At 37.5% G+C, this 12804-nt stretch overlaps 2 protein-coding genes across 4 annotated transcripts in view; one reads left to right on the forward strand and one right to left on the reverse strand.

The window, feature by feature from the left end:
• Nucleotides 1-1098: 1098 nt before the first annotated feature.
• On the forward strand, nt 1099-11922 carry BBS5 (Bardet-Biedl syndrome 5). Of its 3 annotated transcripts, none has more exons than XM_042874422.1 (12): nt 1099-1234; nt 1979-2061; nt 2685-2750; nt 4219-4268; nt 5017-5144; nt 6050-6185; nt 7196-7291; nt 7853-7915; nt 8735-8869; nt 8982-9065; nt 10426-10449; nt 10557-11922. In XM_042874422.1, exons 1-12 carry the CDS (start codon nt 1173-1175, stop codon nt 10656-10658), a joined length of 1029 nt encoding a protein of 342 aa, XP_042730356.1. In that variant the 5' UTR covers nt 1099-1172; the 3' UTR covers nt 10659-11922. The 3 variants fall into 3 exon arrangements, with proteins under 3 accessions (XP_042730356.1, XP_042730358.1, XP_042730357.1); XM_042874424.1 differs by lacking the exon at nt 1099-1234 and adding an exon at nt 1505-1613; XM_042874423.1 differs by lacking the exon at nt 1099-1234 and adding an exon at nt 1661-1797.
• The window catches only part of FASTKD1 (FAST kinase domains 1), a 38510-nt gene continuing 27837 nt past the window's right edge, over nt 2132-12804 (reverse strand). Inside the window, exon 16 of the transcript XR_006179571.1 lies at nt 2132-2563. The gene's annotated coding sequence lies outside the window, so the exon portion shown is untranslated. The remainder of the gene's footprint in view (nt 2564-12804) is intronic.

Raw genomic sequence — 12804 nt, forward strand, 5'->3', positions numbered from 1 at the left:
GATCTCACTACTGAGTTACAGCTAGATGTGCTCCTGATTATACATCTGGATTTCTACCACAGTCCTGTTATGGAATTGCCATGGATTAGGCACTCCTGCATATAAAGCCAGAATGTTTACTTTTTTTTCTTTTCCTGAACAAACAAATTGGAAATTTGAATTAGGCCTCAAGAATGACATCTAGTTGCTCAACAACTTCCATAAAAATTTTAAGGCACATCCAAGAAATGGCTGTATCTCCAACCCCTAAAGCACATTTAGGGTCCCCTAACCCACATTGCCCAGGACTGAGTCTGGATCGCTTTTGACTCTACAACCTCTCTGGGCAACCTCAGCCAGCACTTGCAATAAAAAAAGTTTTTTCTTGTGTTCACCACAGTCAAACATCGTTTACACAATTTGTGCCTACTGCCTCTCTTATGGCACCATTGCCCCATTCTCTTACTGCTGTCCCTTCCACCATCCACACACTGATCACATTCCCCCCTGGGCCTTCTCTTCTGCAGGCTGAACAGGCCTGGCTCTTCCACTTTCCCCACAGAAGAGGTGGTCAGGTCCCTTTATCATTTTTAGCCCTCTGCTGGCTGTGCTCCAGGAGCTCCGGGTCTCCTTCACACACAGGAGCACAAGGCCGTAGCACAGAACCAGCCACAGGTCCTTCTCCACAGAGCTGCCATTTGGCAGGCCAGCCCTGATGCACAACATGGTTTTGGAAGCAGTTTATTTATTTGTGAGGGGGAGGAGTGAATGGTAAGAAGTACCCTCACACAAATGAAGTACATTCATCTGGGTATGCTTTTTTGAGATATTCTAAATTAGAAGTACATTTTACATCTACCAGCTTCACAGGGTCCTTTTTGCTTGATCTAATGTTCACTCACAGTGTGACCGTTACCTTGTACCAGACACGTCTAAGGCACGAGGAAAAGCCACACCCAGCGACCCGAGGCGCCCGGCCGTCTTTCACACAACGCCCACGCGCGCCGTTCCCGCCAAAAAGCCCTTGCGCACTTCCGGCCGCCGCCTCACGGGGCTCGGGGCGGGGCGGGAGAACGGGCACCGCCCCCCCCAGGGCGGCAGCCAATCCCGAGCGCTGAGGGAGCGCGCTGTAGCACCCCCGTTGCCAGGGCGGCGCGAGGTCTTGCCGGAGGGAAGCGAAGCAGCGGACAGCCATGAGCGCCGTGCTTGACGTGCTGTGGGAGGACAGAGATGTCCGCTTCGACATCTCCCCGCAGTGAGTGCCTGCCTGCTTGCCTGCCCCGCCCTTACAGCGGGGCTGTGGGGACTCGACCGGACGGTCGCAGTTATCGCTGCCTGTCGGTGAACTGGGTTGAGGCCGCTCTGAGCGGCGCGGTGCGTGCCGGGACGCCTTCGTTGTGATGGCTGCTCCGTCACGTGACGCGGAGGGACGGGAAGAGGCGGTGGGGTGGGCTGTGCCGTGCCGCTGAGGCGCCGCTAGGTGGCGCTATTGCCTGTTTAAAACACACACACACCCAAATGTAGCTATGGGGGGGGAGTTGGTTGTTTTCTGGAGTCGGGAAGTCAAAATAAAAAGGGAATTCACGTCCCGGAAATGCTTTTGTTTTTGTAACGTCTGTGTGGTGGGGCCAAAGGTACGCAAGGAGACATTGAGATCCATGAGAGTTCTTAGCTTTTCTGCCTTGCCCTTACGTGCCTCCTCCCAGTGTTTGGGTGCAGTTTGCTTATCATGCTTCCTACACAGTTATTTACTGTTATAATTTAAGAATAAAGACATTGGTATTTTCCACGTGTTCTATGTGACAATGACGACTTCAGGTATATGTGGTTGATTTGTGTGTGCGTGCAGATGTGCATTTGCTGTAAGGGAAGTGAGTGAGGAAATATAAATGGCCCTCCCTGGGAGGATAAATGCAGTCTTTCATTAGGTTTTGGCTTTGTTTTTTGTGTTTTTGTTTTTTGTGCGTGTTTTTTTTTAATTTTTATTTTCCTTTTTTAGGCAAATGAAAATGAGATCTGGAGAAGTCCTTATAGACTGCCTGGAGTCCATTGAAGATACCAAAGGAAACAATGGAGACAGAGGTACCTACTTGCTCAGAGAAACTGTAACCTTCCTGATACTTAATCTACATCTGTTTCAGAAAATGAACCCTCCTGTTTCACAGGTCTGTTTCTGCTGGGAGTATTTTCAAATAGTATCTTGTTTGGTTACGGGGGGTGTAAGTGTGTAGGGCTGCCAGCGTGCTCAGCGACCCTTCCAGTGGCTGGATGTGCTGCTGAATTGAAGAAGTTTGCATGTGACATAAAGAGGCAAGGTTATTCATGAAGTCAGCTGGGCTCTTAACGCACTGTCTCCCCTCCCAGAGCAGCTGTGTGCTAATTGTGTCTCTGCTTTTTTACCAGTCAGGTGGATATGGAATCAATTACTGTTTGGTGTTTGGTTGTGAGGAATGCTGGTATACGTAGAGGTTCTTTCATTTGTTCCTTCTTGCTGGATTTCTTCTCCTGGTATTAAAAAAAATTAGGGCAGTGGAAGGAAGACAAATAGAGATTGTCCTGCAGGGATATCCTCTTTTTCTTCTTCCTGTCAAGAGGAAGGAATATTATGGTGTTGCAAAACTAGAGGTAAATATTTACCACAGAATTGAATGTTTGCTCTAATGGTAGCTATTCAGATTAAAACTATTTACATCCTTTATTTCCAGGTAGGCTGCTCGTGACAAATTTGAGGATTATTTGGCGCTCATTGTCACTGCCCAGAGTTAATCTCTGTAAGTATTATCTTCTATTAAACGATTGAAAATACGCTGTTTCCTTTGTAGCGGCATGCTACGTGTTCACGATACCATAGATTGCACTACAGAATAGTAAAAGCTTGGCCTGCTGTTTCTATACAGTCTGAAATAAACTGTTATGATGAATCTGTAGTATGGAAACTGTTACTCTAATTCATAGTGAAATGTTAATATTCAGTGGCAATTTATAAGGACAGAAATTGAAGAGTATTTTAGACGTATCTTTTGTTTAACCTGTCTGTAACTTTTTTTTTCCTAAAAAGAAACGTAAGTTTGAATTTCTTCATCATTTGCATCACTTAAACCTCACATTGCCGCCTGTTTAATTCACATACAGTTTTTATTCCCCAGAAGTACCTACTTTCCCAAATCTACTATTGTGAGCTGTGAATAAGCTTCTAATTTTAACTGTGTGAGTAGCCAGCTAGTTTACTGGAATTTAGTTTGCTGAAGTAGGGCCAAGATGCCCTTACTCAGTACCCAGATCATTTCCAGGGCTCAGTTCCTGAAAGCCAGTCAGTAATGAAATCTGTTCTGCTCCTAAGCAGTGCGAATTATGGCTCTGACTGCTTGTTCTTCTGTATGTGCTCTCTCATAGATGTGCACATGCACAAGTGCACACAAACATGCTGCCAGAACTGAGCTTTTAGAGATGCAAAATCTTGCAGAAGCAAATCCCGTTTCTTTCTCTCTTTTTTTCAGAATCTGGCTGGGCAAATTTGTGGTAAATTGTAATAATTGGTATCTATAGATTTAGCCCAGCACCACTTTATGGCTTCAATTTTATGTTGAATGTCAAGGATGAGTTCTTTATTCCTATTTTGTATCAGAACACTGCTGTAGAAGATGCAAAATGAAATTTATACCTTGTTTTCTCTCTTCTTATTTATTCTCTTACACTTTCTAGTTTGCTGCTGTTTTTTCTTTGTCACCTCCTTAATTCTTTTTTTTCCCCACAAAGTATTATATTGCTGTTTATTTAAATGTTTATTTCTAAGGGTAAAATTTAAGTGTGACTTAATGATGAAATGGGCTGCCTTGTAGCATATGACTGACAGGATGAGAGGCAGCAATAAACAGATGAAACAAGAGAAACTGATTAGATATTAGGAGAAAAATGTTCACCACAGTAGCAGACTGACAGTGGTACAAGCTTCCAGAGTGACTGGAAATATTCAGATTTGGAAATACCTCTTTACTTCTTTGGAGATGCTCAAAACTGAGCTGAACACTACCTTGAGCATCCAGATGGAATTAGTTCTGCTTTGAGAAGAGCATTGGAGCAGATGACCTCCTGAGGTCTTTGACTTTATGATGAGAGCCCAGGTGGTTAACCACAGTATGGAATTCTTGAGAACAGCACCCAAAGCTACAAAATTCAGTATTGTGCTTCATAATTTTGATTACGTTTTTTTTCAAAACTATTTTTTTTCTTCCCATTTAGCTGTTGGTTACAACTGCATTATAAATATAACTACAAGAACTGCCAACTCAGTAAGTTTCAAAAAATACTTTTTAAAATATTGAAAAAAGGTGTTATTAGTTATTTTTATTTATTGCAGTGTGTTTACTTGCAGAAAAAGCAGTACAGGAATTTAGTTTGGGAGAGTTTTACATATTTATATACTTGGTTCCCAAAGTAGTAAAACTCATCACACTGTCTGGTGATTTTTCTCTGTTCTTGATAAGTGAAATGCCTGTTGGTTTGTTGTGTCTACTACTAAAAAAGATGTAGAAACAGTAACTTTGTGCAAGAAAGCTCTCAAATGTGTAGCCTGATTGCATGCAACTGTGAAGTCATTTGTTTGGCAAGCAGCAAAGAAGTAGCAGGGAGATTTTGTAGGTTCCTCAGGTAGCCACATGGTAGATGCCAGCTCACCAACTGGTCTGTGTATGGTTTGGCTGCTCAGCACACTCATCACCCTTGGCTGGCACAACTCTCCCATTCCCCTGGCTACTGAGGTAGGTAATGGACTGCATGCAGAGCCAGGGCATTTTGGGAGCAAAACGAAGGATGGTGACTCTGGATGATAAGAAGCAAATACTACAAATGTACGGCAGCCAGGCTTCATTAGTTCTGCTGATGGAAATGCTAGCTCCCAGTGGAGGTGGCAAAAGAAAGAAATGAAAGACAACAGTAAATCGCTAGACAACAGTAGATAAGTGGTAGAATCAGGATTAAACCACTGGATGTGTGAGCTACAATGCTGTCAAAATATTAAATTTCAAATTTTCCTTACAGAAATTACGGGGACAGACAGAAGCTCTGTATATATTGACTAAATGTAATAATACACGATTTGAGTTCATATTTACCAATGTTGTTCCTGGGAGTCCCAGACTCTTCACTTCAGTTATTGCTGTGCACAGGTATCATGCTTAAAATAGTGTTTGTTCATTTACGAAATTCAGTGGATTAATTACATGGGATTACTACTATTGGTGGATTATCCATATTTAACATTGACAAAACCTTTCCAAAAGAGGACAACACAATCTTTAGAAAGAGGAGAGAGAATGCTCACAGATTCTACTAGATAACTGTACATAAAGAGAATTAATGTATGCCAATAATGGTCATGGATTAAAGCATTCACCCTTTGAATATCAACTGAATAAATTAAATTACAAAAAAACCCCCAGAAACTAATCATGCATTTTTCATTGGTCATTTATGTCTATAACCCATGTCTGTGATTGTTGACCATGTAGTGGAAATGGGAGTTCAAAGGTAATTTAGCTCTGACTAAAACTTGAGATGGATGTTTCTTTCCTACCTAAAGGTAAACCGCCTGAACGACTGTCTGCATAGTACAGTAGTGTTGCTTTCTATTGAAGAGCTATGAAGTACAGATAATAGTACATGTTGTTAGATGTTGGTGTTGTAAGTACATATAATTAGATGTTTTTGACTTAACTAGCAATGCCATTTTTGGTATCCATACTATGTATAACATGAGAGCAATTTATGCTTTGCAGTACAGGCTTGGATATGACAATCTTAAGAAAAAGAGACATCTTAACATGAACAATATAGGAGTTCAAATAGATGATACAAGAAACCAAAACAGTAACAAAAAAAACCTCTTCTAAGTTTAATTTGATTAAGGAGAACTGAAACACAACCGTTTACGTTGATGATTTAATAGCACTCTTGTTTCTGTACAACAAGAAAAGTTGAAAATGTAACATTTCACATTGTGGCTAAAACAAGCACTGAAAGGTAATAGAGAATAAATACTGAAATTTTAACATGGTGTTTTTTACTTTTTCAGAGCTTATGAAACTTCGAAAATGTATCGCGATCTGAAGCTGAGAAGTGCATTGATTCAGAACAAGCAACTGAGGTTATTGCCTCAAGAACAAATATATGATAAAATCAACGGAGTGTGGAATTTATCAAGTGACCAGGTAAAGTTAAAAGTGAGACTGTGTTTGACTGCAGCGAAGTTAAAATGTTTTGGCTTTCATGTAGCAACTGTACTACTATGGTTTTGTAACCTCAAGCAATCCCCTTAGTTCAGCTCATTAGCTATTGCATGCAGAAAAGCTGACTTCATATATTTACCATTCAGCACAATGAAGTTCTCTTCTTGGCAGACCAAAGTCTACATGACTCAGCTAATGTGCAAGGAACTAGATACGCAGCTTCTGTTAATAAAAGATATTTATGAGTGTGAAGCTCTGTATCATCCTGAAAGACAATCTTGCTCTTTCCAAAGTGCTCTGTTGCATGTTTGTATGTTTACTTGCAGTCTTAACTACTTTGTAAGACTATGTTGTCTTTAGATTACTGGAAATTGAAAATACAGGAATGGGGATCTAGGTCTTGAAATGTGCACTGATAAAGACTTTAAGGAGAAAACTGAAACTATTTCCATTATTACACATGGAACTACTTACAAGTGTTATCCAGAGCTGCGAAACAAAATGGGAGCTGTTATTTTTGTCTGTGTAGCTTTAGTCCAGAATGGAAACAGGATTTATCCTGACAAGTTAAAAAGTTCTTTCCCCTTCGTTTCCTTGGCACACATCTACACAATTGCCTAAGTTTAACCCACATGCCATTATACTTACTCTGTATGCCAATTCCAGATCTGTACAGTTAAGCACACTCTCAGACACTCCATGCACTCTCACCAGGTCTGCTGTGCTGTGATTTGATACTGCTTTGCTGCAGCCATAGGAACTCTCAAGTGATTTTCAACTTGGGTGTTGTATCCTTTAAAGATTGGATCTTGCTTCCTAACAGACATTAATAGCATTTCCACTGGTTTCTGTGGGAAAGGATCACGCCTTTATTGAATTAATTGAAAAGCTATACCCTACTAGTGATAAACAGGTATCAGTAATCATAATGTCAAGGGGGAGAAAGGCTCAGTATTTCAAAGCAGCTCTAACGTATACCTTTTCTTTAATAGGGAAATCTGGGAACATTTTTTATTACTAATGTGAGAATAGTTTGGCATGCAAATATGAATGACAGCTTTAATGTCAGCATACCGTATCTACAAATTGTAAGTATTTTAAAGCAGCCATTTTCAAAATGAAATGGGATGACTTCTGGTATTCAGTTAATGCTCCCATCTCACACTGACTTAGTATTTCATGTCCCCACGTCAAGGAGAAATCTGGTCTTGCCAGCATTAACTACAAGGTGGATTTCTTTTCTGTCCAGATGAATTGCAAGCTTCCATTAGCAATTAGAGATGTTGAGGAATGACTTGTTATTTTTAATTTCCAAACTATTTACTCTTGTGCTCCGTGTCAGCTGCATGCCCTGAGCTGCAAATCTAATGTTTGGGAGTGAACTATTAATATTTTTGATAAAACACTTTTCCTGAGGCTTTACTGTTTCAGAATTGAAATAGAGAGAATGTTAGTAGCCAAGGTTCCAAGAGGTATAACAGTAATTACAACAGTGTTTAAAAAAAAAAAATATATATATATATATATTTAATTATATATTAAAAATAAAAATATATATTAATATATATATATATATTTAAATGTTGTCAGGTGTTTCCAAAACAGTTTATAATGTTGTTTGTTTGTTTGTTTAACCTCTTTACCACTAGCGTTCAATAAAAGTAAGAGACTCAAAGTTTGGCTTGGCTCTTGTGATAGAGAGTTCTCAGCAGGTAAGAAGCTTTAATAGCCCTTAAATAGCAGTTTTCAGAATTAGATAGCTGTGTATATAAAATGTTACAGTACTACTTTTAAGCCATTTATAGATTTCCTTCTGTGTGACCATTAAAAGACAGCTTTAAAAAAATTGAAAAATTCAATTATTCACACCTCTGAAAATGTCAGTATGTTGGGGTAAATATGGCTGTTGTGAGTTACAGTGTCTCTAAGCAGAGCAACAATAAACCAGCCTGAACACTTTAAAGTATTTAGCTGTTAGAGACTGTGTCTTCTGACAGATTGTCTTTGAAACCTAGTTCTGTAATTAAGCAAGACCACTATTTTTAATCTTTCTCAACTACGTATGCTTTGCTCTAAGAAATAAAATCACTTTTCTTCAATTTGACTTCAGTCAGAAATGTTTTTAATGGTGATTTAATAGACAGATAAGCTTGTATATAAAGTTAATTTAACATCTTATTTAGTAATGATCTCAAGGATTAAACACTTGCCGAGTAGCTAGGAATAAATCACTGTATCACTTCGTAACTTCTCCCACCTTTCTTAGATCTTGTTTCTCTACGTAAGATATTTGTTTTCCATTATCTAACGGGCTAACAGTTTAAAGCTTAGTTATCTCATAAAGAAACATTATCATTGTTTTTTGTTTCACTCCTGGTTTAAGTGGCAGGCTAAGATACTAAAATACAGGTAATGTTTTTATCAGAATTAAATTTACTGTCATTAAACTACAAATCCTCATTGGGAGAGGAATGATAGGCAGTTGTTTAAATAAAAAGAATAATAAATGTCTTTTTTTCTCTGTTACGCAGAGTGGAGGATATGTACTTGGCTTTAAAATAGACCCTGTGGAGAAACTACAGGAGGCAGTGAAAGAAATTAATTCACTTCACAAAGTTTATTCAGCTAACCCTATATTTGGAGTGGATTATGAAATGGAAGAAAAGGTAGTCTACTCATCTGTTGTAAATTAGATGCAATATTGTGTTAGCAAGCAGTAACAAGAATACATTAAATGTGTATTGGATATATGAATTTATTCAGCGTTTTAACTTTTAGCCTCAATCTCTTGAAGACCTAACAGTGGAGCAGGTTCAGGATGATGTGGAAATAGAACCTGGTGAACAGACGGATGCTTTTGTGGTAAGCTTCTTCGCAGAGGGGGGGGAGGGGTGGGAAAGAAGCTTATATTCAAATATAAGTGGCATGCAGTTTTAATTAGCTGCAACTAAACTGTACTTAAGCACACTTACATGCTTTTTAATCAAAATCTTGATTGCTATGTGCATTTATTTTGGGCGTGGTTTTTTTTTTAATCTTAGCACAAACTATTATTTGAAACAAACAGGAGTAGATAGTAGTACTACTTGTATGTAGTTTCTCCACATATTAAGATGATGATTAGCCACACAGTACAATCAAATACATCATATAAAAAAAGTCTTTCTCCTTTTGGAACAGATTAATAAGAGTTGACATTTGTACATTCACCTGAGATTCAAATTCAGAAGATTTTTAGAAAAGCAACAATAATTTTGAGCCAGTCCTGGCAAGCGTTGCACACCTGTTTCTACCAGCTTAGAAAATGATATTAGTACCCCTCTCCCTTTATTTCAGAAATGAATACAATAAAAATAAATTTAAATGTATTAGGCTGTCCAGGAACTTAATGATCTTCCTTCTGGGAATTTCCAAATTTACTTGCAACCCAGAAAGACCTGATTTATTTGATTTCACAGGTAGAAGGTGTTCACATGCTAAACATAACCGTGTCTTCAGTGTGGTTGAACACCTTTTCCTTGAAGGAAGATTTTGCTTGTTTTCTTGATGGCTTTGTCACCTGAATTAAAGCTCAGGTTCTCCACAAATGCAAAAATCTGTGGCGTGCTGGTCCAGTGACTTACAGAGCTGCAGATATTTTCAGAGTTAGAATCTTAATTTCTCCACACAGAATTGGAAACACAGTATAATTTTCACAGGCCTACGTGAAAGAGTAGAAAACTGATAAACTGTGCAGTTACTCTGCGTCCATTTCTTATACTGAGGTGATGTTCATTGCATTTTAATACTATTTTATGCATTTTATGTCTCATTTTTTTTAAAAATTGAATAATGCTGATGCATATGAAGCAGAAAATATTAAATTGCTGTTAGCTTGCTTGCTGACTAAAATTTTATCCCCTACAAAGTATTTGTTAGCGTAACAAATGCAATGTGAAAACTTTGATTATAAAATCTTTATTTATTATGTTGGAAAATTCAGAGATTGATGTTATTTAAAGAAAACAGTCCCTAACTTCTGTTGTAACTCTTTTGTAATTGATTTGAACATAGGAATTACTTTGATCCTTTTTATAAAACAAAAATAAAAAACATATAATCTGTTTTCTTCAAGAAAACTTACCAATTTTCACCCAAAGAATTACTAGCAAACTTGTATTTAAATTTTGTTGTTTTTCTCAAGGTTGTGAGTTGTTTTTTTTTTTTTTTTTTTTTTTTATAGGCTTACTTTGCTGATGAAAACAAGGTAAGAACATCTTTTTTTTCCATACTGTTAGATTTGTGTTGTTACAAATTGGATAATTAAAAGTATACTCTTTTATTTTTCTGTTTAATGTCTTGCACATTCAAAAGCAACATGATCGGGAGCCTGTGTTTTCAGAAGAACTAGGACTTGCAGTAGAGAAGCTAAAGGATGGATTCACACTTCAAGGGCTCTGGGAAGTAATGACCTAATTTAGATGGTTACATCTTGTTTCCCATCCAATGAAAGACTCTTTACTGATTCAGTGAGATCTGTGGATTATTGAACAATACAAGAGTGGCAGCAAAAGATCATGCCAAAGTTTAAAAAAACAAAAACAAACAGGCAAATGTTATAGAATATGAACTAAGGATATGTCATAGGAGAAAGATCATTCAAAACGCATGAAGGTATAAAAGTTACTACAGGAATGATGGCTGCCATTTTATTTCAGCTACTATTTTATGGCTCACAACCACTGCTATGCTAAAATGCTGTGCAGTACATGTTTTAGTTCTGCTTTGTGATTGCCTGGCTGCTGCTGGCACACCAACACCCCAGGTGGTTCTTAGCATGTGTCATGGTTTTATGATGATTTTTTTTTTTTGGTTGAACCAGAGCAGTGAGCCTCTTCCTGTAAAAGCACAGGGTCCATCCTCTTGTTTCAGCCATCAGTTTCTATCAGTTGGCTGCAATTTTGTGCCCCACATGGCTACACACTGCCCTGTGACCAGCTGCCAGGAACAGCCCCACCATGTTGTTTTACCTAGAAGCATGTCAGAAAAGAAAACCTCTATCATTTTGATAATGCAGTAAATAGCAGTTTTATGCTCAACTTAAAGTATTCACATATTTTTACACAGTGAAGTACTTTCCCAATATAATTGATTCAAATTTCCATAATTTGTTTCATTCTGAGCAGCATGGATGTACAAAATGTACAACCCTCTGTATTTCTGTTGGTTGTGTCACTGAGCCAGTGTTATGTTACTGACAGCTTTTGGACAAAAAGCAATATCAAATACTAGTTTTCATGTCTCATCATTTATGAAGTTTTTCACTTATCATTCCAGGTACTTTATTGTAATCTGGCTATCTTTCCTCTCTTTTTTTTTTTTTTTGTCAGTGCCCTTTTTTTTTTTTTTTAAGGGACGATAACGCACGTGCATAAATAGATTCTGTGTCTGAGTCATTAGACCTTTATGGTGTTATGTGTTAGAAATGAGTCATTTATTGTTGAAAGGAAGATGCAGCTGTTACGTTTTCTAGGGAGATAAGACCTCTGTAGTATTTTCTGTAAGTGGAAAAAGTCAAATGAGCTGTCATTCAGCTGTTGTTCAGCAGCTGACTGTTATAGTAAGGCATAAAATATAATTGTGCTGATTGTAGTAAATCTTTCAAGGTATATATTTCAAGGAAACACTACCTGTGGTTGAAAATAAACCATGATTTTAATAAACTTGAGTGATGTTGTAATTGTGTGCATATCTTGCATTCAAATGGTTGACTTTCATTCAAATAGTTGTCTTTTTGTCATTCAAAGAAAAATATGTACTGTATGGGTAAAAAGTATACTCTGAGCAAAGTACAGTCTTTCATCAAGGTGCATTAAATAGCTTCAAATTTCCTTTGTATTACCACCATATATGCTCCCAGTCTACACTGTGAATTTTTACCATATGCGTAATTTTTCTAAGTTCATGGTTCTTAAACTACTTGTTTAATGTGGATATTTTACCTTAAATTGAGATTTTAAAATTTTTGTTAAGATCTATTAAATAATGTACGTGTGCTGTATTATGGTTTTTTTTTTTTCTTGTCTGTTTTCCTTATTAGGTACTGTTTTCAGTTTAGTTTTACAGCAGTTAATGGTTTGTAAAATAATCAGATGTGAAGTGATTGGTGATGTTTATAGATTATCTGAAATGCAGAATGATTGTTTGGAAGTGGGAGGTAGACCTGATTTTAAATTATGGTTAAAAACTGTACTTTACCTGAATAACTTATTCTTTAAGAATTGTTTATTTCTAAATACAACCAAATCAGTGCTAAGAAGCAGCTCAGAATTCATTTTTTTTAAATCTATGTCTTAAAAAATGCTGATGTGAGGTATGTAATAAAAATAATTTTAGAATAGGGATAATTTACATAGTAATGTCAGGAGTTTTTTAATATTTCTGTGACTAATACCTCATTAAAAATCTGTAGCAAGGCCATGTATTAAGCAGCTTTCTGACAATGAAAACAGTAATTGCATCTGACAAGCTGATTAGCAATACTTGTATTTGGGAATACTGATAAAGTGTATGTTTATGATCTTGCTCATAGCTGTCTTACTGAGAGTCAGATTCTGCCATC

Source organism: Lagopus leucura, unplaced genomic scaffold (assembly GCF_019238085.1).
Source record: "Lagopus leucura isolate 7727_CA_CO unplaced genomic scaffold, USGS_WTPT01 Super-Scaffold_100012, whole genome shotgun sequence".
Classification (NCBI taxonomy): domain Eukaryota; kingdom Metazoa; phylum Chordata; class Aves; order Galliformes; family Phasianidae; genus Lagopus; species Lagopus leucura.

Excerpts from the sequence above, each read along its gene's own strand:
- BBS5 (XM_042874422.1), top strand. The coding sequence starts at position 1,173 with ATGAGCGCCGTGCTTGACGTGCTGTGGGAGGACAGAGATGTCCGCTTC. Across the intron at positions 2,751-4,218 it reads ACTGCCCAGAGTTAATCTCT|CTGTTGGTTACAACTGCATT; the intron begins GTAAGTATTATC and ends CTTCCCATTTAG. Across the intron at positions 6,186-7,195 it reads GGAATTTATCAAGTGACCAG|GGAAATCTGGGAACATTTTT; the intron begins GTAAAGTTAAAA and ends TTTCTTTAATAG.